Source organism: Giardia intestinalis, chromosome 4, assembly GCF_000002435.2.
Source record: "Giardia intestinalis strain WB C6 chromosome 4, whole genome shotgun sequence".
NCBI lineage: Eukaryota > Fornicata > Diplomonadida > Hexamitidae > Giardia > Giardia duodenalis.
The window spans coordinates 351979-374157 of NC_051859.1; the positions used below are offsets into that span (position 1 = coordinate 351979).

Consider the following 22179-nt stretch of genomic DNA (forward strand, 5'->3'; position numbering starts at 1 on the left):
GAAAATCAATATGCAGGTCACAGACCTGGAGTCACTGGTGGAGACGGCTAATAAGATCAATTATCTTGCACAGTCCCAACAGCGCTATACAAATGAGCTTAAGAATATGACTGCACAGGTTAACATGCTCCTTCAACGCATAGATGAGGTTGACGATCGCACTGCCACCGTTACAGCAACTCTTGCGTCGTACTAAGTGCTTAGCTGTATATTTACTTCACCTTTACTACCTCAATCGTTGGCAGGGATCCTGCTAGAATGGTGTGCAGTGGAGCGGCCAAATGGGTATCATTTATACATATTAGTGAACCTAGGTACGATATTCTTACTGATATAGATGGGTCAAAGTCCCAGTCAAGCTGTGGACAGGGAAATTCAATCGTGAATGGGAATTGACCGGAGATGGTCGTCGTATACTCGTAAAGCATTATATAGGGCACGTCCATTCTCCGGGCGTCAACCAGCTTCAGAGATAGCTGTGAGCCATCTGGAATGGAGCACGATGGGTTGTTTGTGCAGACGATTGTTCCTTTAAGAGTTGGTGGGCGCTTGGGACCCAGATTTGAAAGAACCCGGAGTACAGAGTCGTATTCATCGGTATGAAATCTGTCCGGATTCAGAGGAGTTACCGTGACCCAACCCTTCTCCACGGCATCGAAGTCGGCCTCGATAGTGCTGGGGACCCCCCTGTTGGGTAAAGAATCAGGGTCCAGCTCTCCTCGCATGGTCCAGCTGGAAGACGAGTTTAGAAGATCAATAGGGATACTGTATGCATACTTTACGGAGTAGTACCTGTGCCCTAGTACGGCTGCCTTGCATCCAAGCACCGGAACATGTGGGGCAGGAATATTTACGTTCCAGACCATGCCTAATCGTGTGTAACGCTGTCTTTTGGAGCCGTTTTGCGCCAAGTAAGATATGTATGCATCCAGAGTCGTCTGCACAGGCTCCTTGCAATTGCTGAGCATGCACATCCCCTCTTCATGGTGATGCAGACAGTCTCCAGGCATGCCTCGGGTGTCCATGGAATAAGAGATAGCATGATATCCCATGTTTGCAGCCTCAAAGCACGCCCCTACTGTTCCTGAGTGGCAAACGTCACTGCCGCAGTTGGCCCCATTATTGATCCCGGCAACAACAAGCTCCACATCCGGATGTAGTTGCAGCCCAAGACGCACGCAATCCACTGGGGAGCCCTCGATAACGTATCCGTGGGCCACACGGGAAACATTGAGCTCCTTTATGTAGTGCAGACTTTGGCTTTTTCCTGATTGGTCATGAGCCGGCGCTGCAACGATTACTGTATGTCCACTATCTAACATTATTTGTCGTAAAGTAGTCAGCCCTATAAAGTTGTGCCCGTCGTCATTGGTGAGGAGTATACGCATCCTGCTTTTGTTGAAATGCAAATTTGTGGAGGAAGAGGGTATCCTCTTACACATAATTTACACAGTCGGCTACTTGGGCGCAGTCTAGGAGCATGTGGGGGTCAGGAATCCTCCTGTTCACCCAGCACTCATACCTTCGTAAGGCGCTAGCAACTAGCTCAGGAGAAATACTGTATTCGCTGTTCAGCTTGCGAGCATCAAGGGGCTGATTCCTCCTGGAGCTAGCAGAATAACTTCCAATAACCTTGTCGATGCAAGACTGTAAAACAGTATAAACCTCAGCAGATATGTCATTTCTCGCAGCCCCAAAGATAGAGTCAGGGATAGTGAGGAGGGGAATGCATGCGAAGTCATAGGCATGGTGCCTTTGCAAATAGTAAGAGGCTGCTAACGAATAAGGTTGCAGTAAAACTTGTCTTTCATAGAAGTCTTTGGGTCCGAAGCCCAGCCCGAGCAAGACGGAGACGACAATGAAAATGAGAACCTCGTTATATCGTGAAGCATAATAGCCCATGGTAAGCTTGATAAAAAGGTCTGACGGCGGGCTCTCGTCATCGGCCTTTGTAAGCTTAAGATACTGCGATTGAGCAAAAGGAGGCATTTGGAACCCGCTGGGACCCGCATTGGCAACATTCTGTGCAAGCGGATGCGACTTCCGATCCCTGTCCCTCTCTAGTTGGTCGTCTATGAGTTGCCGTTCAAGGGACGTAAGACACGAGATCCCAGCGTAGTGCTTCATTAATACCACGGTGAGATCATCAGAGAATTCCTTGTGAAGATTGCACTGTTCGCTCAGCCGCTCAGCGAGATGCAGGGAGTCTCCGACGGTCCCAGGACACAGATGCAGACCTGCCAGGAGACAGTCCAAAACAGTCGTACAGTACATCCTAAGTGAATGTATCTGCCCACTCATGACGCTGAGTAACAAAAGAGGATCTATCCCCACCTCTCTGCACTGTGCACGTAGGGTCCTGACGCTTTCCTGCTGGGCACCGTCACCAGACATGGCTATTTCTCGTATAAGTTTTTCGCAGTGAGTCTGCGTATTGAGCGAGCAACCTTGAACGATTATCAGAGAGAGACTGGGAATATTCAGGAGTTTAAGAATACTTGCGACCTTCTCGTATTTGCCAGCTATAAGAAGTAGTGCTAACGAAGCATTAATATCCTGTGGAGACAATTCTTGAAAACTGCCCGTGCTAACCTGATCGGCCACCCTGATTGCATCAGCATATTTGGTCAGTGATAATGCAGCTCCCGTAAATAATGCCTGCAGCCCATACTTTCTGGACACCACCTCCTTGGTAGAGTTCCGAAGCCCTTTCCGGGATTGTCCTGATATTTTTTTATTCCTTAGTAAGCGAGTTGATAGAGCCTCACTGTCTTCCAGCCCACCATGCTGGAGAATATCATCAATATATTCTGTCTCTGTATACACGTGAAGTCCCTCAAAGAGAGGAGCACTCGTTGTTTGTGAGATGACTGCTGGGTTGTTTGCGTAGAGACAGCACATCACATTGACAATGAAGTGTGCCTTGTGATTGGCACCAGCGGGTTGAATAAGGGCCAGGGCCATAAGCAAATAAAACGCCGTCTTCTCTATGTGGGGTTGTAAAGATTGGTTGGCATCCAACTCGTGTCTAATGCCAAGGTTAGACAAAGAAAGGTAGCACAAATTAAATAAGTGGGTAGTAGGAGCACGATCTGGGACGCTCGTATCTGTGTAGGAGTAGGCACACGGCACGCTAGCCTTGTAGAATTCCCTTAACATCAGTAGATAATACGGTAGATCTGCAGCATTGTAAGGTTGCTCAGTAAGAACATTTCGCTCTCTCAAAGTTATGGATGTCATGTCACATGTATCGATGCGTTCAAGGCGTATGATAGCCTTGTCAGAGCTTGGTTGCATAGCGTTGCCATCTGATGTGAAAGCGATTGGAGCTGCAGTGCTAAGCGTAGATAAGATAAGCGCAGAGTTAGTAACTGCACAGGAACCAATGCTACGAGTCTTAGGCAAAGCGAAGGGAAGTGAGATGGGAAGACGTGGACACCCATCAGGAATCATGTAGACAGGCTCAGGCTGCTCCTGTTGGAGATTCTCAGCTAACCCCTCCTCAGCTGGTGAGTGCACCTGGCTGGCGCCTATCTCATATGCTGAAAGAAGGAGAGTCTTACTTAGCATTACCAAAAGTTGAAAACAAAAAGCCTTCTATTTATTGCAATTGCAATCGCAATTGCAATTCGTTTTATTTTATATGGCCTGGAAGGCGATAGGCATAGCATCCCTTCTTGGGCTCATAGGAAGCAACTTTGTGAGACATGATGATGCAGCGCAGAGTCACAATAAGAGACCAAATAGCATAGTTGAGACAGGGCCTAGACCCACAATTCCGCAATCTAAAAGTCCGCGAGATCCGCCAAACACCTCACTTCTATTAGTCTCCATTTCCAAGAGTATTACAAGTGATACAGCGCAACAAGACAAGGCCATTCATAGGGACGCGATCAACAGTACCCCACTCATGCATGCAGCGGCTAAGGGAGATCTGACCAAAATAAGCACATACATGCACATGGTCAGCAGACAGGACAACAGAGGAATGACAGCTCTCATGTATGCGGCATATTATGGTCATGTAGAGGCTGTCAAACTGCTTGTGTGGGGCGAAGCAAAGATCCACGATAAAAGGGGGAAAACAGCATTAATGTATGCTGCTCAGCAAGGGTTTGGAGAATGCGTTCGCGCCTTGCTTCCGTTTGAAAAGGGAATGGTGGACAAGGATAACTGGAACGCATTAATGTATTCGGCCATGTGTAACGACATGCCGTGCCAAGATCTAATTGATGCAGAGAGTACTTATCTAACGGGAGACAGCGACAGTATCTTGAAGGTTGGGCTTCTATCCAAGCATAACAAGATAGGAAAGAACGAAATACAAAGCGCCAATCTCCCTCTAATTGAGGTCAATATACTGGGGATTACACCGCTAATGGAGGCAGCGACAGTTGGGGACATCCAAGGGGTGAAAGCACACATTAAGACATATAGGGGACGGAAGGACCGCTACGGCACAACGGCCCTTATGTATGCAGCAATAGGAAACCACGTTGAGTGCGTTCGGTTGCTACGCACATCAGAGCGACGAGAGCAGGACCACGAGGGATTCACGGCTCTCATGAGGGCAGCGATATACGGCAACATAGAGTGCATAGAGCTTCTTGCCGCTGATGAAGGTGGAATGCTTAACAATATTCAATGGAGTGCGATCGCATACCTTATTCAGAACAATTACTTCGAGGGTCTGCAATACCTTCTCCACCTAGAAGGAAATCTACACGAAAAGGAAGAGGTGGGCTATTCCATATTTTCACTGCTGGAGCACTCAGCCAATCCACAAGTTCAGATGCTTCTGCAAGCTACTGAGATCTAGGCTTCTACATATCTAAGAGCTGTCGAGAGCCGTATGCAACCAAGCATGAGATCTAAGCGACTGAAAGGGTCTATAGTCTTTTTTCGTGGTCTATTAAACATTTGGGGGACGATACACGTCTGTAAGAAAGATAACAAGATAGGAAGTTAGCGCAAATGTACATCGACAGAGCGGGCTTCTTAGGAACACTTCTTGTGCGACAGACCGTCCTCTGAACGGTAGATGATCGGGTACTTTTTCACAGGCCCGCCAGTAGTGTAGCCCAATGGTATTGGCAGGTAGACATCCAATAGATTATAATAAAGCAGAAGGATCCATTGATAAATGAGTAAGTGATGATCAAACATCTCAGAGTCGAAAATGAGTTCGTTGAATACTTCCGGAGGCGCAGAAAAGATCCGAAGAACAGAATAATTCTCAACGCCAAGTTCCTTTTGGCGCTTTACGAGATCTTTCAGTGTAGATATCTTATTTCCATAATTGAATGAGATCACGTACTGAATGCCGGGGACATATGTATTAATATCTTCGTCTGGACAAGCGTAGTCCATAGTGAACGCCGTATACTCCTGCTTAAGTTCCTTGTCACTCATCTCCTTCAGTTTCTTCAGTTCTCCAGCAAATATCTTCTTGAGCTTCTGCACTGCATCAGTACTCTCATCTCTGATCTCCGGAGAAGCAACATCTGTTGACTCCGTTACGGAAAAGTTGGTAACAGCAAAGCTAGTGGCCAACTCCGAACCTGGGACCCAGACTCCCAGTTCCGATTCGGTGATGAATTCATTGTTCGGTAGTACAGATGGCTCCGATGATGGCGTTGCCGTGCTGCTTTCGGAGAAACTGGTAAAGATATCGGTAATTCGCGAGAATTCTTCTGTGCTTGATGAGTCATCTAGCTTAACTAAATTACATTCGATTAATCGCTCTGAAACAGCTTCTATAAGCTCTGTCGGGGCCTTCTCAATGAAATCGGCACCAGTGCGCAAGGAATGGCTGTCTCTGACTGGGCAGTATTCGGAGATATCTGCAGATAGTGGGTTTGGTGTAGGCGATACTGGAACCTTGGGGTCATATGCCTTGTAAGAAGATCGAGACAGTATAGCATCAGAAGGGTTATGTTCGACGGCTCCAATGGACAAATAATCGCCTGTAGATAGAATGTTACGTGGAAGTTTCTCTGTATTGCGATCTGTGCGGGAGCCTTTTACATGGACCGGGGTGGGTGTTGCAGACTCTGTAGCGGAAGAACCTGGGGCAGCACACTTAGACGAACCATCATTGTCACTGTCAGTGATCAGTATAGGCGGTTGATCAAGTCCAGAAACAACGCCGCATGTGACGTGTCTGCTCGTTGGTACTGCAAGGCTGATGTTTGACAAGGATGCGGACGAAGCTTTCTTTTTCTTCTTTTGGTGCCGTGCATCTGCAAATTCTTTGCGCAAATGCCGTCTCTTCGATATCTCCGAAAGTAGTCCGAGCCTCCTGAATGCGAAAAGAAAGCCTTTGGTGCTAATTCTGGGCCCGAAGTCGCTTTGCATGCAGATATTGATGAAGCCATAGCTAGATAGAAGGTCGCAGAGGGACTTACTACCACATGGCGGCGAACAAAACCCTATTACCTTTATACGTTGATATGGGATGTGATAGGACCAAAACCACCCCATCAACATGGAAACAGAACCGCCCAGCGAGTGCCCCGTTAATGTAAGATAATAGTTAGGGTATTTTTCCAACGTATCTCGTAGTATCTTGTACGTGTCATGGTAGATGTATGCTGCTGCAGCGTAGATTCCTGCATGCCCGTAGTACTTTGTAAACTCGGTAATGGGCTTGATAAGCAAATCTTTCGATTTCAGCTTCCTCCGAAGCATTTGATATCGGTTCTTCTTCTCTTCTGTCATACCAGGTGTGTATAGAGTCATATTATCTATGATTGGACTGTGTAGAGGTGGGTTATGAAAAGCCTTGTCCTTTCCCGACTTCATATGAGATGTTTTGGAGGCACGTGTCTTTGTCGCCCTTTTCGTTTTTTTCAGCATCTGGGACTGTACGTACGTTCGGGGTTGAAGGCTTAATATTCCCTCAACGTTTGTTCGCTGTTGGACGGCCGTTTCTGTGTCTATGTTGGTAACAAATTTATCGCGAGAAGATGCCTTGACCAAAAGCTCAAACTTCTCTGGCGGGGCTGTGTACTCGGTACTTAAACAAAAAATATCAGTTACCATGTCCGCCAGCGAATAGCTGCCTCTAATCGCCACAACTATCTCATACCGCCGATGGTCCAAATATATGGCTGCACATGGCATGAAATAACGTGCTTTAGTAGTGAAATAGAGGGTGTCGAGAGGCGAAACACCCATTGCTGCAGAAAATGTATTCAATTCAAATGTATTCTTTGCGCACTTTCCATTGAGTGTGGGGCCGAACCTGCGGTTCCGGTGCTTGTAGTAGCGAGATGCCTGCTTTCTGATTCGGCTGGCGTTCAGAGTAGGAAGCTTAAAGGGATCGTGGTTCAGGGTGTACCTTGACTCATAAGAGCCGTAAACAGCGAATGCAGCACGACAATAATGTAGTAGTTCTGCTACAAAGTTAGGGTTAGTAATAGAGGGGTAGATAGAGGAGGAGCAAAAGTTGGGATAAGGTTGCACCTTGTCACGCTTCATCTTGTTGATGAGAAAGAGCCTATTTGAGTTCGTCTCGGGGCTTATGTCTTTGAAGTGCTGAATAAGTAGCCTGACGATCCGAATAGCCTCGCCAACAGAGGTGAGGCAATCCATTGCTAGTCTATTTTATTGGCCAAAAGATTCTTTGAAGATACATCCTCAAAATCAGCGCCCGATACAAATGGGCACATGGTAATGTCTCCTGCATGCACAACACATAGCACCAGGATCTGCGGCGGGACATATGCCTGGATGTCCCGTAGGTAGGGAAGTAGTTCTGAACAGGGGATTGGTGCTGGTGTTGCGATACAAAACTTCCTATTCTGAGGCGGAAGCGTCGATATCCATAGTAAAAGTTCTCCTAGCGTTGGGGGAGATTTTGCTCCTGAGAGAGTAAAATGCTGAATAGATTTAAAACTATAGAGCGAAAGAACGCCATATGCATATTGCGAAATGGCTTCGCTCTTCATTACTTGATACTTGTATATTAACTGGGAGAGAGAAGCCGTCGATTCTTTGAGCGTAGCTATCTGTCTTTCACGTAACATATTGAAATACTTTTGTACAGCCTTTCCGGCCGAAGAGGAGCTTAGAGAGCGGGAGAGTATTGAGGAAATATGAATATTTGATAGCTCAAGGCGCAGGAGGACAAGATGAAGAGCGGCCTCAGCGTCCTCTATGCTACTATGCCCTGCTTCTGCATTAGTCTGTATGTCCTTTAGCAGATAACGTCGTGCTAGATCCTGAAGGCGAGGCTTCCGGGTCCCGTGCTGGTAAAGCACACAAGTATCAATTACAAGAGGGTAGATCAATCCCAATGCTCGTAGGTCATTCTCGACCCCGTGACCAACAATGAACGGAAGAGATACACCACTCAGTGCCGACAAGTCTGTCGAGTGTTGTATCTGCTCAGCATATAGAAGTTCGTGCAGCTCGGATGGCAGAATGAAGCTCAAAATATGATCTCTTATGATATCCTTTGGGTGCTTTGAACTTGCATTTTCTAATATCTGTGCCGTGATCCCAGAATATTGTGTCTTGTAATCTACTACTTCTGTATCGCTCGGTAGCTCAACATACGCATCATAGACTAGGGAGAATATGCTCGTTACTGGAGTAGTTGTCCTCGTATTGCATTCAACAACAGTCACTCTGGCCAAGTCATTCTCACACACTGACGTATGAATCATCTCGCAGTCAATGGCCAAAAGTACTCCGTTCCAATTATCTGCTAAGTTATTAATAATGCACTGGGGAGGCAAGTAGAGGAATGGAGTAAATTGCTCCGACTCCAAAAGTAAATCCTTGATGCTGGTTATCCTTTGCATTCTCAAGCACATATCCTCTTCCAGTATGGTTTCAAAATAGTGAGTATTGGATATTTGGGTTCCGCTTGACAGCGAAACCGAGAATGGGTATTGTGCGTTCAGTATGGGAAACACGTCTGGCTTAGTATCATCGGTAAGCTCCAACTTTAAGAGAAGGACTCCCTTGCAGGAAAACTCGTTGTATAGTTCGAATGCCGTCTTATTTCTAGCAAGATGCCTAAAGGACACGCACCGCAAGATGGTTTCGCGCACAGCTGCGGGGCTCTTACTCTCACCTCGACCAATAGAGAACTGCGACAGCGGTCTGAGGACATTAGTTTCTTTGTTGTCCTCCGTTCCCTGTCTAGTGGTGGGTCCGCTAAGGCCTTGGACACGTTTGAGAAGACCCTCAAGTCGTGCACGCTTAGACTGAGAAAGCCGCGCCAAACATGCCTGCAGCTCTGCTACCTGTGCATCGGTGAGTTTTTTCTTTTCTGCGACGCGTATCAACCGTTTTGCCTGCTTGCATGCTAACTCTGGGTTCATAATGTAGCAGCAATTTACTTTTATAATTGGCTTGTTCCGCAGAGAACTATGGTCCATGCCCAGGCCTGTTGTTCTGCCTGGTCCGGTGAAAGATAGTAAAGGACGGGCATGTGGCTTCCAAATATAAGCCGACGGAGCCCCGTATGTTTCAGCCATTTCATCCTATCTTTAATAGAACTGTTTATGTCCTCTACAAGATTGCTGAGAAATTGATCTGCATCCGCAGACTTACTACCATTTATCCCCTTTCCAGACTGTTGATTACGAAGAGTATACAGTCTAGGAGATTTGTCTCGGAAAACGTCGTAAAGAGTCCAGCCGCACATGCCTCCAGTGAACGCCCCTCCAAAGAAGGAGCCCAGAAGGCAAGCACCAGCGATAGCCAGCTCATTAATATTGTTGGCGTGAACCAGGGCGAGAATAGCCAGAGAAAAACACCATACAGAATGGATGCAGAGAACCAACAAAGACACAACGAAAGGCAGCATGTTTCGGAGACCGATAGGCAGCCCGACCCACGGACAATAATGATCCAAGGCAACAATGCATTCATCTGTTTCTTCACAATGGTCAGTTTCTGGAGGGAGCGTTAGGTTGCAGACAGCGCATGTAGATGTCTCAAACACAATTCCAGCGGCTTGGAAAATCACTCCTGTCCGTGCACGCATGGGCGCTTCCGTGCCACTCTCTGCCTCATCTGACCGGCAGCCACGAGGAAGTCGGCCCGGATCGATAAAAATCAGGCGAAGCCATAGTAGAATCGACAGACCATATGTGAGACTGGTTATAGTGTAGCTTATCCACGGGTGTATTGCTCGGGACGTTACTGGGAGGACGTATGCGAACTCTGCCATTGAAAACCCTGTAATTAGCAGTCCAGACAGAAGCGTACGTCGTAGAGCACGCGGTGATATTGTAACTGCGGGCGGGCCGGGTCGATTGTCACAAAAGGCCCCTCTCTCACGAAGCATTTTACTACCATTCTTTAACATTTAATGGGTGGTAAGTAGGCAGTCGTTAGAGCCTATCTGGAACCAAGGTAAGTGTTCCGTCCTTTGAAATGCAATAGTGCCGATTCTTAAATCTAGGTTCGCAATGAACTTGCTGTACATTAGGAACTACGCAGCATTCTCTAAGGTCCTTAGCGGAAACATTTTGACGGAGAAAGGCTTGCGAGTATGAGCGTATGGCTCTTACCGAAGCCGGACGAGCTGCATAGGGAATAGCCTCTATTTCAGCCAGCAAACACTCTTCAAGATCTTCCAGAAGACGTATGGCCGTAATTCTATGGCCCCTTCGCAGTTCACTTGTAAGCCTTTGCACATCATAGTCCTTGATATCAGCTGGTTTCAGGCTGCCGCTGAGTGCACCATTGTCAGTGAGAACAGTTGTCGGCAAGCTCAGCACATCCTTTTCCGTCTTTGCTAGTCGGCATATCCGTGCAATCAAGCGTACATGCCCCTGGTCCGCATAGATCTCGTCGTAGAAGTGAGAACCAAACATCAAAAGACTTTAATTCACATGCTCTAGGGTCACAAGTCGTCTATTTCGTCGCTGTCAATGCTGTCTTCTTTGTCGTCAGCCTCCACGTTGTCACTATCGGCCTTTCCAGTTCGCTGGGCGTCCTTTTGGTCGACTCTAAACACCTCTACCTCCCTATCCAAGATTTCATCCAAGTCTACAGTTATCTCGCCATACTTTTTCAGCTCCTTGACCTCATCAGGCTGATACTTGTGCACAATGTCTGCATCTGTCTCTGTACTAAACTCCCTGAGAGACACCAAAACCAAGTCTCCAGCATGCATCATCACTCTGCGCTTCTTAAGAGCCCCACGCAGGTGGCATCGGCGGCGGATCCCATCGAGACAATAGATCGTGTAGTATCCGCATCCCAGAACCTTAGTGCAGACGCCGTAGACCTCGCTTTCGCCTTTATAAACGAGGTCGCGCGCAAGGCTGTCGGTGTTAGCCTTCTTCTTGTAGGATTTTCCACCTGTCTTCGGCTTGGCAGGCATTTATTTCAAAAAAGAAGGCACATAGATCTTTAAATCAATTGGTTGCCGAATGTTTTCTATCCGCAGAGCCACGTGCGGAGACTTTCTGGAGATCCAGAAATGTAACCTTACATGCCTCCCAGAAAACTACCCGATAAAGTACTTCCTTCAGCACCATCTCAAGTGGCCCCAATTGACCTACGTCTGTAGCGTTGCCGGAAAAGTTGTCGGGTACGTCATGGGTAAGATTGATGACGAAGATAACCCAAAGCAGGCTCACGGGCACATAACTTCTGTGGCGGTGCACCGCGATTACCGTGGAATGGGGATCGCAGAGGCACTAATGCAGCAGGTCCTCCAAGAGATGCGGACGACATATGGTCTTCCATCATGCAAGCTCAATGTGCGCGTCTCAAACGCGGGTGCTCAGCATGTCTATAAAGACATGTTGGGCTTTGAGCTGGAGCGGCTCGACGAGGGGTACTTCCAAGATAAAGAAGACTCCCAGTTTCTCAATTGTGACTTTACGAAGCCCGAGGTGCTCGCTAAGTTACGGCCTATCATTGGGTGTCTGGATGAACTAGACGATTCAGAGGAGGATATCTCCATTTCGATCAACGGAAAGCCGGTTATTACCAAAGAGTCGTGCAAGATCCAAATAAAGAACCTGTTACAGGATGACCAGCCCTTGTCCTCGGCAGTTGAGGAGATGTGACTTACTAGTCGGAGCTTGGTTGTAAATTCACTTAAGGCTCCTTGTCATTGACCAGAACCATAAAGGCGTCGAGAAACTCCTTCGCCGTTTCTGCCGCCTGCTTAAACGTGTCTCCCACGCATTCAACATAGCACTTCACCTTCGGCTCGGTTCCTGAGGGGCGCAGGGTGCAGACAATGTTATTGCTGCACCACATGGTGAGCATGGGAGTCTTGCTAAGTGGGAGATTAGGCTTGTTATCAATAGCTGAAGAACGTGTATCCCAGCCTGGCAGCTGAAGGTCTCTGACGTTCTTAACAGTGAAGCGGCCCACCGTTGTAATGTATCGATTTCCAGAACCGTTAGTAGCCACAAACGAGCCTTGCGCTCTGGGGTCAGAGATGAGCCTCGCGAAGAGACCGGCAACATCTTGCATGCTGGCAACCGATATGTTGCTGCAGGCCCAGGTGTATGACCCGTAACGGTCAGCAATTTGAAGAGAGTAATCCCAGAGAAGCATGTTCTCCTTGTCGTACTCTCCCTGATGCTCGTAGAGGTCTATGAGGAGCTCTGTTAGGACGCCTGCTGTGGCTATTCCGTCCTTATCGGTAACGACGCCGCCCACCGAATAACCTATACTTTCCTCATATGTGAAGCATGGTATGAGGCCACGACTACGTGCACTCTCGCTGAGGGTCCCGAGCCACTTGAACCCGGTAAGACACTCTTCGTAAACCACGTCCTTGTAGAAGCGACTCATAGCTTCAAGTGCCTTACTGGACACAGTGCTGTTGCTAATGTAAAATTGCTGGCCGGGTGTGTAGCCACGCTCCTTGAGGACCTTAATCGTCAGCGGGTTATTGTGAAAGTTCTCCAAGCACCAGTTTGCGAGAATAAGGCCGATATCATTGCCGTGATAAATCTTCCACCTCTCGTCTAGCGTCGTTGCGTGCGGCTTGACCAGCTCGGCCACCGCAATGCGGTCTGCATCGGGATCTGTAGCAAGGATGACCTTGATGGGTGCCTGGTCATCTGCAATAGCAAGATTGTGACTGTTCATCTCCTCTGCACGTTGACACAGACGCACCATGTTGTGCCGCTCCTCTGGATTAGGCTTTGACTCCCCGCCGAAAAGAGGATCTGGCATGCACTCATCCTCGAAGAAGTAAAAACGAGAAAATATCGCATCCTTGGAGAAACCGAATAGGCGCTCAAGTGTGTTGATGAGGGGGTCATAACCAACGCCCCACATGGCAGAATAACCTATGCGGAATGTCACCTTAGTATTGCGATTGTACTGACGGTAGAAGAACTTCATTATCTTCGCTTCCTCGCGATAAGCGTTCATAACTTCACTATCCTCCGTGATCATCGTGAGGAGCCCAGACCTAAGACCCTCCTTCAAGACATCTCCTGGTACTGCTGTCTCCTCCCAGGGAACCTCGACGTGCTTGCCACCAGAGAGACTGAGCTCATATATGCCTGCGTCATGTGGATCTATAATCTGGATCCCGTGCCCAACGCCGTAGACCTTATAACCGTTATCCTTGCTAGGGTTGTGAGATGCCGTGACCATGACACCACATGCACACTTGTAGTACTTATTGAGATAGCTCACATAGGGCGTCGGCGCAAATCCATCAAATAAATACACAGGGACATCCCTGGAGAGGAAAGTCGCAGCAGTTATCTCAGCGAAATCCTTAGAGTGGAAGCGGGCGTCATATCCAAGCCCAACACCGCGCTTTTTCAACTCTGAGTCCCCATAAATGCGGAGACAATAATAATACATGGCCTGGGCTGTCTGCGTGACAACGAGCTCGTTGAGCTTTGTAAACCCGGCCCCGTAGGAAGCCCTCAATCCCGCCGTTCCGAATTGTACTCTATTTTCGGGATTAAAATCCCTGCAGATGCGTTCGTACTCTCCAGAGGCCAGAAGTTTGGATGCCTCCTCACGCGTCTCATTCCAGCGGTCGAGCTGAAGCCACTTGTCGATAAGATCTCTTGCTCTCTCCTCCATCTACCTACAGTCTGGGCAGGGTTTTTTAAATCTGTGCTCCAGTAATTTTATTTTGAAGGCGTATGGACTACCGTGAATGGGTCAACAAGGGGGTCCCGCCTTGTAAAAACTGTCCACTCGAGAGTGTACAGGAACTCCCCGCAGACTTTCCTTTTTTCTCTGTCTCGGCCTTCAACGATGCAGTCATCCAGCTTCGGTCCAGATTAGCGGAGACGCGATATTTTTCTGCTCCTATGACCCATGCATCTGGGGCCGCCTTTCGCCAGCTAATTCAGGGCCATATGGCCGAGGAGAATGAACGGACGAAGTATACCGGCTTCACACAGATGTATACGGCCGATGCGCTGCTTCATAATTCTCCTCTTCGAGATGCCGTGCTGTCTACTGCAGCTCCAGGGGAGAAGATTATCCTACAGCTCTGTGGAAACAACCCATCTACCTTTCGTGCCGCTGCAGAACTCCTTCACGACTCCCCCATTGCTTCTCAACTTGTTGCACTGGACATCAACCTAGGCTGTCCCGCCTCGTGTGCTTCAAGCAAGGGCTATGGCTTTTACGTAGCTCAGAATTGGCCTCTTGTGCATCAGATAATTTCAGAGACGTCGTCAGCACGCCTATTCCCAGTCACTTGCAAGATTCGGCCGCTGAACTCTATAGAAAAGACCATAGATTACATGGTGCTCCTAGTAATGTCTGGTGCTTCTGGCATCACAATCCATATGCGCCATACGACTCGGCAAGGTAAGCACGCCCAGGCTGTACGACCTGCCTACCAAGAGTTTGAAGAGCTTGTTCGCGCATTCAGACAACGATTAGACACACTCTTCACTGGCCTGGGTGGATCTGAAACTGCACAAGAGAACCCACATGTCTACCCCGTTATAATTCTGAATGGCGGCATCAAGAACAGACAAGAAGCAGACCATTTACTAGCCACTTATCCTGCAGACGGCGTCATGCTGGGTGTTGGTCTGCTTAAGAATCCCGCCTGTCTTTTGAAAAATGCCCCCCAAATACCTGGGAAAAACAGGATTGCATTTTGGGTCAATGAGGCCCTGAAATACCTAGATCTTTGCGAAAGCTTGTCCCAGGAGAGCATAGGTCAAGAAAACCCACTGAAGGTTACCCCCATGGCAAGCCACAAAGAAATAATTGGGCACACCATGCGGCTTATGCAGAATGTGTCTGCAAAACGCTTCAATGAACCGATCAATAGAGCAAAAAGTATCGCAGAGTTGAGGGAGTTTCTCACCAAGGTGTTGTGCGCTCAAGCATCCGATTGATTGTATTGGGGTCTATTCCCAAGGGCATCCTTATTCTTGTTGAAACGACTTCCGCCTCGGTTGTTTCTCGTAACGGGTCTAGCAGGACGGATAGGTTTGTGGTCCTTTAAAAGAGAAATGGAGAATAGCTGCTTATACCGTGCTCGAAGCTGGCACATCAGGACTTCAATGTACTCCGCCAGCGAATCAGGCATGTCGCCACTGGCATTCTTTGAGGCGCTTTTGAGGGCAGATCTGTCGACTGTGTTGAGTATATATGCATACATTAGCGCGCATTTGTTCTTCATCACGTCTATGGCTCGATTGGACCGTTTTGTGGGGTCTGCTGGCAATATGATTTTAATTCCGGGAATCTCTGCATAGATCAGCAAGAAGCGAAAAGTGGCTATGACAGCATGTGCCACAGAACACCGTGAGTGGGCGTGGAACAATGTAAAGCATGAGAAGAGCTCTTTTGGTGGGATCCCACTTGTCTTTCTTCCGGGTTCCTCGCTATCTTCTAGAAGCAGAAAAAGCGCCCAGAGGGAGGGACAATTATAATAAGCGCACTGTGTGTCCTCCTTCTTGTTTGCATGCATGATGACGGAAGTGGCTGTAAGAGGTGGAAGGATAGGCATAAGGGCGGCATAGATGCCTGCAAATTCTCCACCATTCCAGCTTTCAGTGACTAAATAATTATACTTGGCAAGCAGATCGGCTATTCTAATGATGTCCTTCTTTTCTAACTCTTGGTTCACAGAGTCTTTATCAAACGCCTCCACCAGCACCTTTAGTTTTGCCGCAAAGACGGGGGTCAGCTGGTGAGTAGCATATTGCGGGTGGAGGCTGTGAACCAGTGTGCCTACCGAATCGAGGCCTTGAAGCCCCAGAGCAATCAGGACTGCCGACAATTCCTCAAGAGCCGCCACTGGCGCAATGGACACGCTCGGGCGACCATCTTCTACTGTCTGTAACGCGGCGATATCACTTTGGACATCTAGGGGCTCTGGCATAGTAATTAATAAACTTTTACTTCTGCCCATGGCTCTTGATCCCTATGGCGATCGGTGGTACAGGGATTTCACCGTACGAATACTCCCAGTTGAGTGGAAGGTTGCAAAGCAATCCAAGCAGAAGGGATTCGTAGAGCCTTTGGGTGTCGCGGCCCTGTGCTTTACCGAGGTAGCGACTGGAGAGACATTCAAGCTCTTTGAGTTTACTCTGGTCAGTTACACCAAGAAAGAGATCAACGTCTCTGGAATATCAGACTCTGGCATTCAGATAACCGTATCCATTTTTGCACGATCCCAGAACTATAGCCAGCTGCTGGTTCTCCTAGAATGTCTCCAGTCTCGCGACAGTGATGCTTACTCAGCAGAGAGGATTCCTCCCGCGACGCTAGCCACCGACTCAACCCCAAGCAAATTCTTGAGCCACTACTTGACTAAAGCTGCTGCCGCTCTCGATACCCGGCCCTCTTGTGGTATTCCTGAGATCGAGCGTGACCGCTTTCTTGCCGTCATGCGACTCATTATTCGCAGGTGCAGTGCAACCAGCAATAAGCCACCAGATACAGCTATTGAGGCCGACGCAGAAGCCGGGGATGTAATGCTACTGCCTTCTAGAATAGAAGCCCACAGGAGACTGTTGGTTGAGATGGGAATATGCAACGATCTTTCTAATTCAGAGATGTCCCACATGCAGAAGCTGCAGGTTGGACTGCCTGATGTGGACCGAGAAGAAATACTGCTAGAGCTTGGAAAGGCGTATAAGCCTGCATATTTGCTCCCGAAAACAACGAAAACCAGTCATAGAGACGAGCGCTATACTCAGCAATTAGAAGAAGTTATCAGGAATGCAGAGTCTCTTTGTAATGAGATAGACAACCAAGATAATAGTAACGGGACGGCGTGTGAGGTAGTGCGTAGCAACGCACGCCCCTGCGGCATGATAAACCTTTCAGATATGAGCGCGGTACACAGCGCTCGAGACCGTGACCACGATCCGGTAGGAGACAGGGCTGCCCTAGGTAGCAACCATGTGCCAGGTTCTGCAAAATTCATTAGGCGGCCAGTTATATCCACATTCAATGCGACAGTTGAAGAGATACCAGACCTGACTACTCCTCTTTAAGCATCATAGGCTCCACACAGAGGATGCCCTTAGATATGTACCCTAGCATATCCTTGATAACGGGCCTCTTTAAGAAGTCTGCAAGGACAGAGCCCGTCACATTATCTTTAGCGACAATCCACACAACAAACTCCCCCAGCTTGTCATAGTAGAGGCGAGCTTCGTCCATGTGGCCTGAATTAGCATATAGAGAACCCATTCTAAACATGAGCTCACAGTATTTAAGGCAGCATTGATTTGTCACAGTAGTTTCTATACTGCGTAAGGACATGAATCTATCTATTTTAATTCCATTAGTTTCTATTCCGTCTGTAAATTGTTCTTCAAGCTGGGCCATTCTCTTGGAATATCGACCGTTAGCATCATAGTTGTTCAGCTGTCCGTTGTTGATGAACTCTAGGGTGTCCAGGAGGTGCTGCTCTGTGTCTGCGCAAGCGTCTGTGCACACATCCTGAGCAGCGGGAAACTCGACAAGAGAAAGAGGTGCGTCTCGGGATATTTCAGTCCACCTGCTACAATAGACACCCTTTAGAGCACTGAGTAAGCACGTGCACTCCGAATGCAGCTGATATAAAACGGTTCCGTCGTCCTCAGAGAACTGCACGCTTTCAGTTGTGCCTTGACTGGATTGAAACAGGCCCTTCGCCTGGGCATAGATTGAGACGGCTTCTGCAGCCTTCAACGCCACAGTGTACTGCTCAAACATGAAGAATCGGCGAATCAGAAAGGCGTGCACAGAGTAGACAAGCAAGTGCCCGAGGGGCATGCGACCAGATATGGCTATCTGGGAGCATCCTAACAACCGAAGGGGATGGATAGTGGTCTCATTAGCAAGCTGATTTAATCGCTTAATTGCAGTAAGTCGTAAATCCTTCACCAGTTGCGCGAGCTGAATGCTATTGATGACTTCATGGCTTGCAGTTGCCTCGAGAGCCATTACACAGAGATCAATTGCAGTAGAGTGGGAGTCATCCAGCAGGGCAACGAAGCTCGCCAGGAGGTCCACAGACTCTGCAGGAGCTAAGTGAGCAGAGATAAGCAGGACGAGGGACGATGCACGAATGACGTCACTACTGATAGGCCCCGATGTGTTAACTATTCGTTCGTTATTACACAGCTTGAGAGCAAATTGACCGTACCATCCCACAACGGAGCGGAGCTTGGTGATGCACTCTGCTCCACTAGATGACCGGACGTACATGCCAGGCGTGCCTCGGTTGGCAATAGAGTTCAAGACGGCTATCAAGCTAGCAAGGACGTGCAAGGCAAGGAGACATAGGTTACTCAGGGCAATAAAGTCTGCAGGAGAAGCTGCACCGTCACGGATAGAGACACAACGGTTCGAGAGATGTGCAGCCAGACCAAGGAAGTCGCAGGAGGCTATTAGACGCTCTTCTTCGGGCAAGTGTCTGAGCAGTTCGGCCAGCTGAGAGTCTGCCTTCTGATTGAGCTGTGGATCTTCACCTCCCTCACAAGCAGCCAAAATGAAATTCATGAGTGAGGCCCGGGACTCGGCCCACAGAGCGCTCTCAGGACTCTTGGTCTTACGCATACTTAAGTAATAGGACGGGTTCCCACTTAGTAGCCCAAAAATTGCACGCTCGTTCATGGGTGTCCGGCTGTCATTGGAGTAAGCCTGTGCCTTCTTCATCCACTCAACAAAGGATAGGTTACCGGCGATCCCAACATATTTCCGCGACGAGGCTCCGGCAGCGTCGCCTACAAAAACGTGGGATACTATGGCTCCTGCTAACATAGTGGCTTGAAGGCCGTACCCATGCTTCTCTAGCAAATCTACTGCCTCCTCAGCCTGACCTGCGCGGAGGTACTCAAGAACGTTGTCGTAGATCCCTGCGGTAGGTTCAATGGTAGGAACATATGTTTGTTCGAGCCACGTGACTATATTTTTGATCAAGCGGGCAGACTTGGAGCGAGTAAGAAAACTGCTTACAAGGGCATGCTGGTCCACTTTCGGAGCAGACCAACCAGACCGAGCTCTTATGTCTCCTGTTATGATTTCGCTGGAAGTTGCTGAGGCAGATGACACCACATTCGGATGCTGGCTCGGATACAATAGCACATCCTCAAAGACAGCATCGACTAGCTGTGTCAGTTGAGGGTCACACTCACGGAGAGCGTCACCGGCATTGCAGTTCCGCCGCAATCGGTGGAGAAAAGCCCCATTAAACATCTTATATTAAGCGATAAATTTGCCGGATCCGTCAAAGAAATTATAAAATTCAAAATTCAACGAAAAATAGTTCAAAATGTCTTCCTTCTTCTGGACCATGTTTTACTCCCCAGACCAAGGTAATGAGTTTGAAGAGTACATACAAAACGATAATCTGGAGGCTATTCTTCTCCATGAAAAGCTGCAGAACGAGCTTCAGCAAACTTCGAATGCCCTTCATGCGTATCTCTCAAAAATTGATACCATTTCCAAGCTCATTGCGTATGCCTACGACCCGGATGAGAGCAAGAAAAACCTCTCTTCTGCTGCTAACGACGTCTTCGTTGCCGATATCTCCATACTCCTGGACGCCATCACGTCTAATGTTTCGCTAATGAATAGTCTCTTTATGGCTCTCAGACCGTACAATGTAGAGCTTGGTCGCTACCTCACCACGGAGGAGCTGGAGGCTACAATGGTAGAGGAGGTCCCAGCTGGGAGCAACAACGGCGTAGGAACCGGGCAGAAGGGGCTTCCGGCGAAATATCTGCAACGGCGCATACCCCTGCATGTTGCTGAAAACTTCTGCCGCTTGATAATCATGCTCGTCCGCTCCCCTGTTCGGTTAAAGAAGTTGCAGCAGCACATTCTTTCGAACACATACATTCTCACCCTGTTCTGTCAGGTAATCTGCTCTGCGCCCTCTACAGAGGCCATTCATTACTTGATAGTCGGAAAGGACAGAGCCAGCGAGTCTGTACACCTTCAGACGGAAATAGTGCTTCAGAGCGGCATAATTCAGTCCATGTTTATGCTGTTCCTTTCCAATGCCCCCTTCGACTCTCTCATGCACGCATCATTCATTATTTGCTCCCTGTTGGCTAACGGCTGCACAAGCCCCGTGAGAAATCTTATTCTGGAGAATCTTCCAGAGCTCGTCAAGAATACGCTCAATCCGCGATCTCATCCTGGCACTGTGCGCACTCTTCTCCAGATCACCGTCTCGGGCTTTCGTGAGGCGATACGCTTTGGCATACTTTCAGAGAAAGAGGAAGAGAGCCGCTATTACGCCAACGTAGTTGACAATCTGATCAAGGCCTGCATCCCCGGCTTCACGGAAATTCTCTCACTTCAGCCCTCTATCTCAAAGCCTCCCCCGGGCTCTCCTCCTCACATGCTATTCCAGGTGCCCCTTGTTACCCAAGAGGCGACCAACGCAGGGATGGCGATTCTCTTGAAGCAACACGTTATTAGCGCGCTTGCTGAACTTCTGCGTCTCAGCGAGATCAACAAAGAGTCCATCAAGGAGAAGGAGGAGCGCACGCTCCAGACCACGTTTAGGCCTGATGTGGCGGTTGAGTTCATTGAGGAGTACTACAAAGCAAAGGCTCGTGGGGATGGCAGCGCTAAGCCCTTACTCCCCTTCACAATAGGCCTTTCATACATCTTTCAGGATGTCTATACGCATCTGACAGCGACGTGCAAGTACAATTTTACCTCGAATGTCGCCCAGGTTTGCATGGAGGCCAACAAAGCCATATCTGGTGGCAACGCAGCGATGAAGAAGACTATAGGTATTCAACACACACTGGGACCGGATGGAGAGATTATCTATGGGTCGAGTGCGTACCTGACTCTTCTGCTCTTAGAGAGCGGGATCCCGTCTATGGCGATGAGGGAGATGCTAGCGTCTCCCGAGCAGGCCGTTGTCCACCACCCTTGCAGTGTTGTGGCCACTCAGGTCCTTGAGTTCCTCGACTTCGCCCCGAAGATCTCGCTCTACCTCTTTGACGCCAAGTTCTTCAGCGATTGCAAGCAGGCGCTGGTAAATGAGGACTCAATGCCAGATGCGAGTCAGGAGAGGATAACTGCTGCATGTCAAGCAAGGCTTATGAAGCAGACCCGACGAACATCACTCGATGCACACGTGGCTGCCATTTTGAGCCAACTGGGGCGTGCAGCCTACGGGTTTAAGGTCGTGGACACAACAATTCCTCCATTCCAAGAGCTCAAGTCTATCGTGGATAGTAATGCAGATGCCAAGTTCCTAGCGTCTATTCTCGAAGTTAAGGAGTTCTTGAATTTCCATTAAACCCTTTCGGCCTCAGTGTCACGTGGCGGCTTAGTAAATTACAGATGTACCGAGCTTCTGTTAGAGGCTGGGCTCTTCTTGTTTGTACGGAGTGCTGAGAGGTGGGAGGCTGGTCTAGTGGTCAGACAAGTCTAGCCAGCAAGTAGAGGTCTTTCCCAGACAATTTCTTGACTGGTTTGACGCCTCTATCCAGACTTCTATCTAAGCTTGCGTTGATGGATGGGCATCTATCATCGGACCCAAAGGTGTTTGGTTGTATTCCTTCCATGTCAAGCCTATGATTTACAAATCCCAGCCAATCTAGGTAGAAGAGTTCGTGCTTTCTGTGATACGAGCCTGACTCTATGTTGTAGTTTTGACGGAGTGCATACCGCGTCCGCACATCGCGGCTCACCATCTCAATGCAACTCTAGGGCATACAATAGTAGCATATGCGTGTGTTTGCTTTGAGACAAAAATCATGATCTATTGATAGAAGT

General features: G+C 48.5%; 16 protein-coding genes across 16 annotated transcripts; 6 read left to right on the forward strand and 10 right to left on the reverse strand.

The window, feature by feature from the left end:
* Positions 1–10: 10 nt before the first annotated feature.
* Positions 11–196, forward strand: GL50803_0028614 (uncharacterized protein; the record flags this gene model as incomplete). The annotated part of the gene is made up of 1 exon (XM_001708329.2): positions 11–196. The coding sequence occupies one exon, from the start codon at positions 11–13 to the stop codon at positions 194–196; it is 186 nt and encodes a 61-aa protein (XP_001708381.2).
* A 16-nt stretch (positions 197–212) lies between these two features.
* GL50803_008716 (Acid phosphatase surE) lies at positions 213–1388 on the reverse strand (the record flags this gene model as incomplete). Its single annotated transcript, XM_001708328.2, has 1 exon — positions 213–1388. One exon carries the CDS (start codon positions 1386–1388, stop codon positions 213–215), a length of 1176 nt encoding a protein of 391 aa, XP_001708380.2.
* A 46-nt stretch (positions 1389–1434) lies between these two features.
* On the reverse strand, positions 1435–3570 carry GL50803_0014765 (uncharacterized protein; the record flags this gene model as incomplete). Its single annotated transcript, XM_038045791.1, has 1 exon — positions 1435–3570. The coding sequence occupies one exon, from the start codon at positions 3568–3570 to the stop codon at positions 1435–1437; it is 2136 nt and encodes a 711-aa protein (XP_037901914.1).
* A 73-nt stretch (positions 3571–3643) lies between these two features.
* Positions 3644–4819, forward strand: GL50803_0014764 (Ankyrin repeat protein 1; the record flags this gene model as incomplete). The annotated part of the gene is made up of 1 exon (XM_001708327.1): positions 3644–4819. The coding sequence occupies one exon, from the start codon at positions 3644–3646 to the stop codon at positions 4817–4819; it is 1176 nt and encodes a 391-aa protein (XP_001708379.1).
* A 179-nt stretch (positions 4820–4998) lies between these two features.
* On the reverse strand, positions 4999–7596 carry GL50803_008713 (Lipase; the record flags this gene model as incomplete). Its single annotated transcript, XM_001708325.1, has 1 exon — positions 4999–7596. One exon carries the CDS (start codon positions 7594–7596, stop codon positions 4999–5001), a length of 2598 nt encoding a protein of 865 aa, XP_001708377.1.
* A 2-nt stretch (positions 7597–7598) lies between these two features.
* GL50803_0014763 (Exonuclease) lies at positions 7599–9335 on the reverse strand (the record flags this gene model as incomplete). Its single annotated transcript, XM_001708324.2, has 1 exon — positions 7599–9335. One exon carries the CDS (start codon positions 9333–9335, stop codon positions 7599–7601), a length of 1737 nt encoding a protein of 578 aa, XP_001708376.2.
* A 20-nt stretch (positions 9336–9355) lies between these two features.
* On the reverse strand, positions 9356–10306 carry GL50803_008711 (DHHC palmitoyltransferase; the record flags this gene model as incomplete). Its single annotated transcript, XM_001708323.2, has 1 exon — positions 9356–10306. One exon carries the CDS (start codon positions 10304–10306, stop codon positions 9356–9358), a length of 951 nt encoding a protein of 316 aa, XP_001708375.2.
* Positions 10307–10352: 46 nt separating this feature from the next.
* Positions 10353–10838, reverse strand: GL50803_0017253 (uncharacterized protein; the record flags this gene model as incomplete). The annotated part of the gene is made up of 1 exon (XM_001708322.1): positions 10353–10838. The coding sequence occupies one exon, from the start codon at positions 10836–10838 to the stop codon at positions 10353–10355; it is 486 nt and encodes a 161-aa protein (XP_001708374.1).
* A 29-nt stretch (positions 10839–10867) lies between these two features.
* Positions 10868–11350, reverse strand: GL50803_008708 (Eukaryotic translation initiation factor 1A; the record flags this gene model as incomplete). The annotated part of the gene is made up of 1 exon (XM_001708321.1): positions 10868–11350. One exon carries the CDS (start codon positions 11348–11350, stop codon positions 10868–10870), a length of 483 nt encoding a protein of 160 aa, XP_001708373.1.
* A 49-nt stretch (positions 11351–11399) lies between these two features.
* GL50803_008707 (N-terminal acetyltransferase complex ARD1 subunit) lies at positions 11400–12044 on the forward strand (the record flags this gene model as incomplete). Its single annotated transcript, XM_001708319.1, has 1 exon — positions 11400–12044. One exon carries the CDS (start codon positions 11400–11402, stop codon positions 12042–12044), a length of 645 nt encoding a protein of 214 aa, XP_001708371.1.
* A 31-nt stretch (positions 12045–12075) lies between these two features.
* On the reverse strand, positions 12076–14043 carry GL50803_0017254 (phosphoglucomutase; the record flags this gene model as incomplete). The annotated part of the gene is made up of 1 exon (XM_001708318.1): positions 12076–14043. The coding sequence occupies one exon, from the start codon at positions 14041–14043 to the stop codon at positions 12076–12078; it is 1968 nt and encodes a 655-aa protein (XP_001708370.1).
* Positions 14044–14105: 62 nt separating this feature from the next.
* Positions 14106–15326, forward strand: GL50803_008705 (tRNA-dihydrouridine synthase 1; the record flags this gene model as incomplete). Its single annotated transcript, XM_001708317.1, has 1 exon — positions 14106–15326. The coding sequence occupies one exon, from the start codon at positions 14106–14108 to the stop codon at positions 15324–15326; it is 1221 nt and encodes a 406-aa protein (XP_001708369.1).
* Positions 15311–16318, reverse strand: GL50803_008704 (uncharacterized protein; the record flags this gene model as incomplete). Its single annotated transcript, XM_001708316.2, has 1 exon — positions 15311–16318. The coding sequence occupies one exon, from the start codon at positions 16316–16318 to the stop codon at positions 15311–15313; it is 1008 nt and encodes a 335-aa protein (XP_001708368.2).
* A 28-nt stretch (positions 16319–16346) lies between these two features.
* GL50803_0014762 (uncharacterized protein) lies at positions 16347–17438 on the forward strand (the record flags this gene model as incomplete). Its single annotated transcript, XM_001708315.2, has 1 exon — positions 16347–17438. One exon carries the CDS (start codon positions 16347–16349, stop codon positions 17436–17438), a length of 1092 nt encoding a protein of 363 aa, XP_001708367.2.
* Positions 17425–19629, reverse strand: GL50803_008702 (putative Nuclear pore protein; the record flags this gene model as incomplete). The annotated part of the gene is made up of 1 exon (XM_038046377.1): positions 17425–19629. The coding sequence occupies one exon, from the start codon at positions 19627–19629 to the stop codon at positions 17425–17427; it is 2205 nt and encodes a 734-aa protein (XP_037901915.1).
* A 76-nt stretch (positions 19630–19705) lies between these two features.
* Positions 19706–21700, forward strand: GL50803_0017255 (uncharacterized protein; the record flags this gene model as incomplete). Its single annotated transcript, XM_001708313.1, has 1 exon — positions 19706–21700. The coding sequence occupies one exon, from the start codon at positions 19706–19708 to the stop codon at positions 21698–21700; it is 1995 nt and encodes a 664-aa protein (XP_001708365.1).
* Positions 21701–22179: the final 479 nt, after the last annotated feature.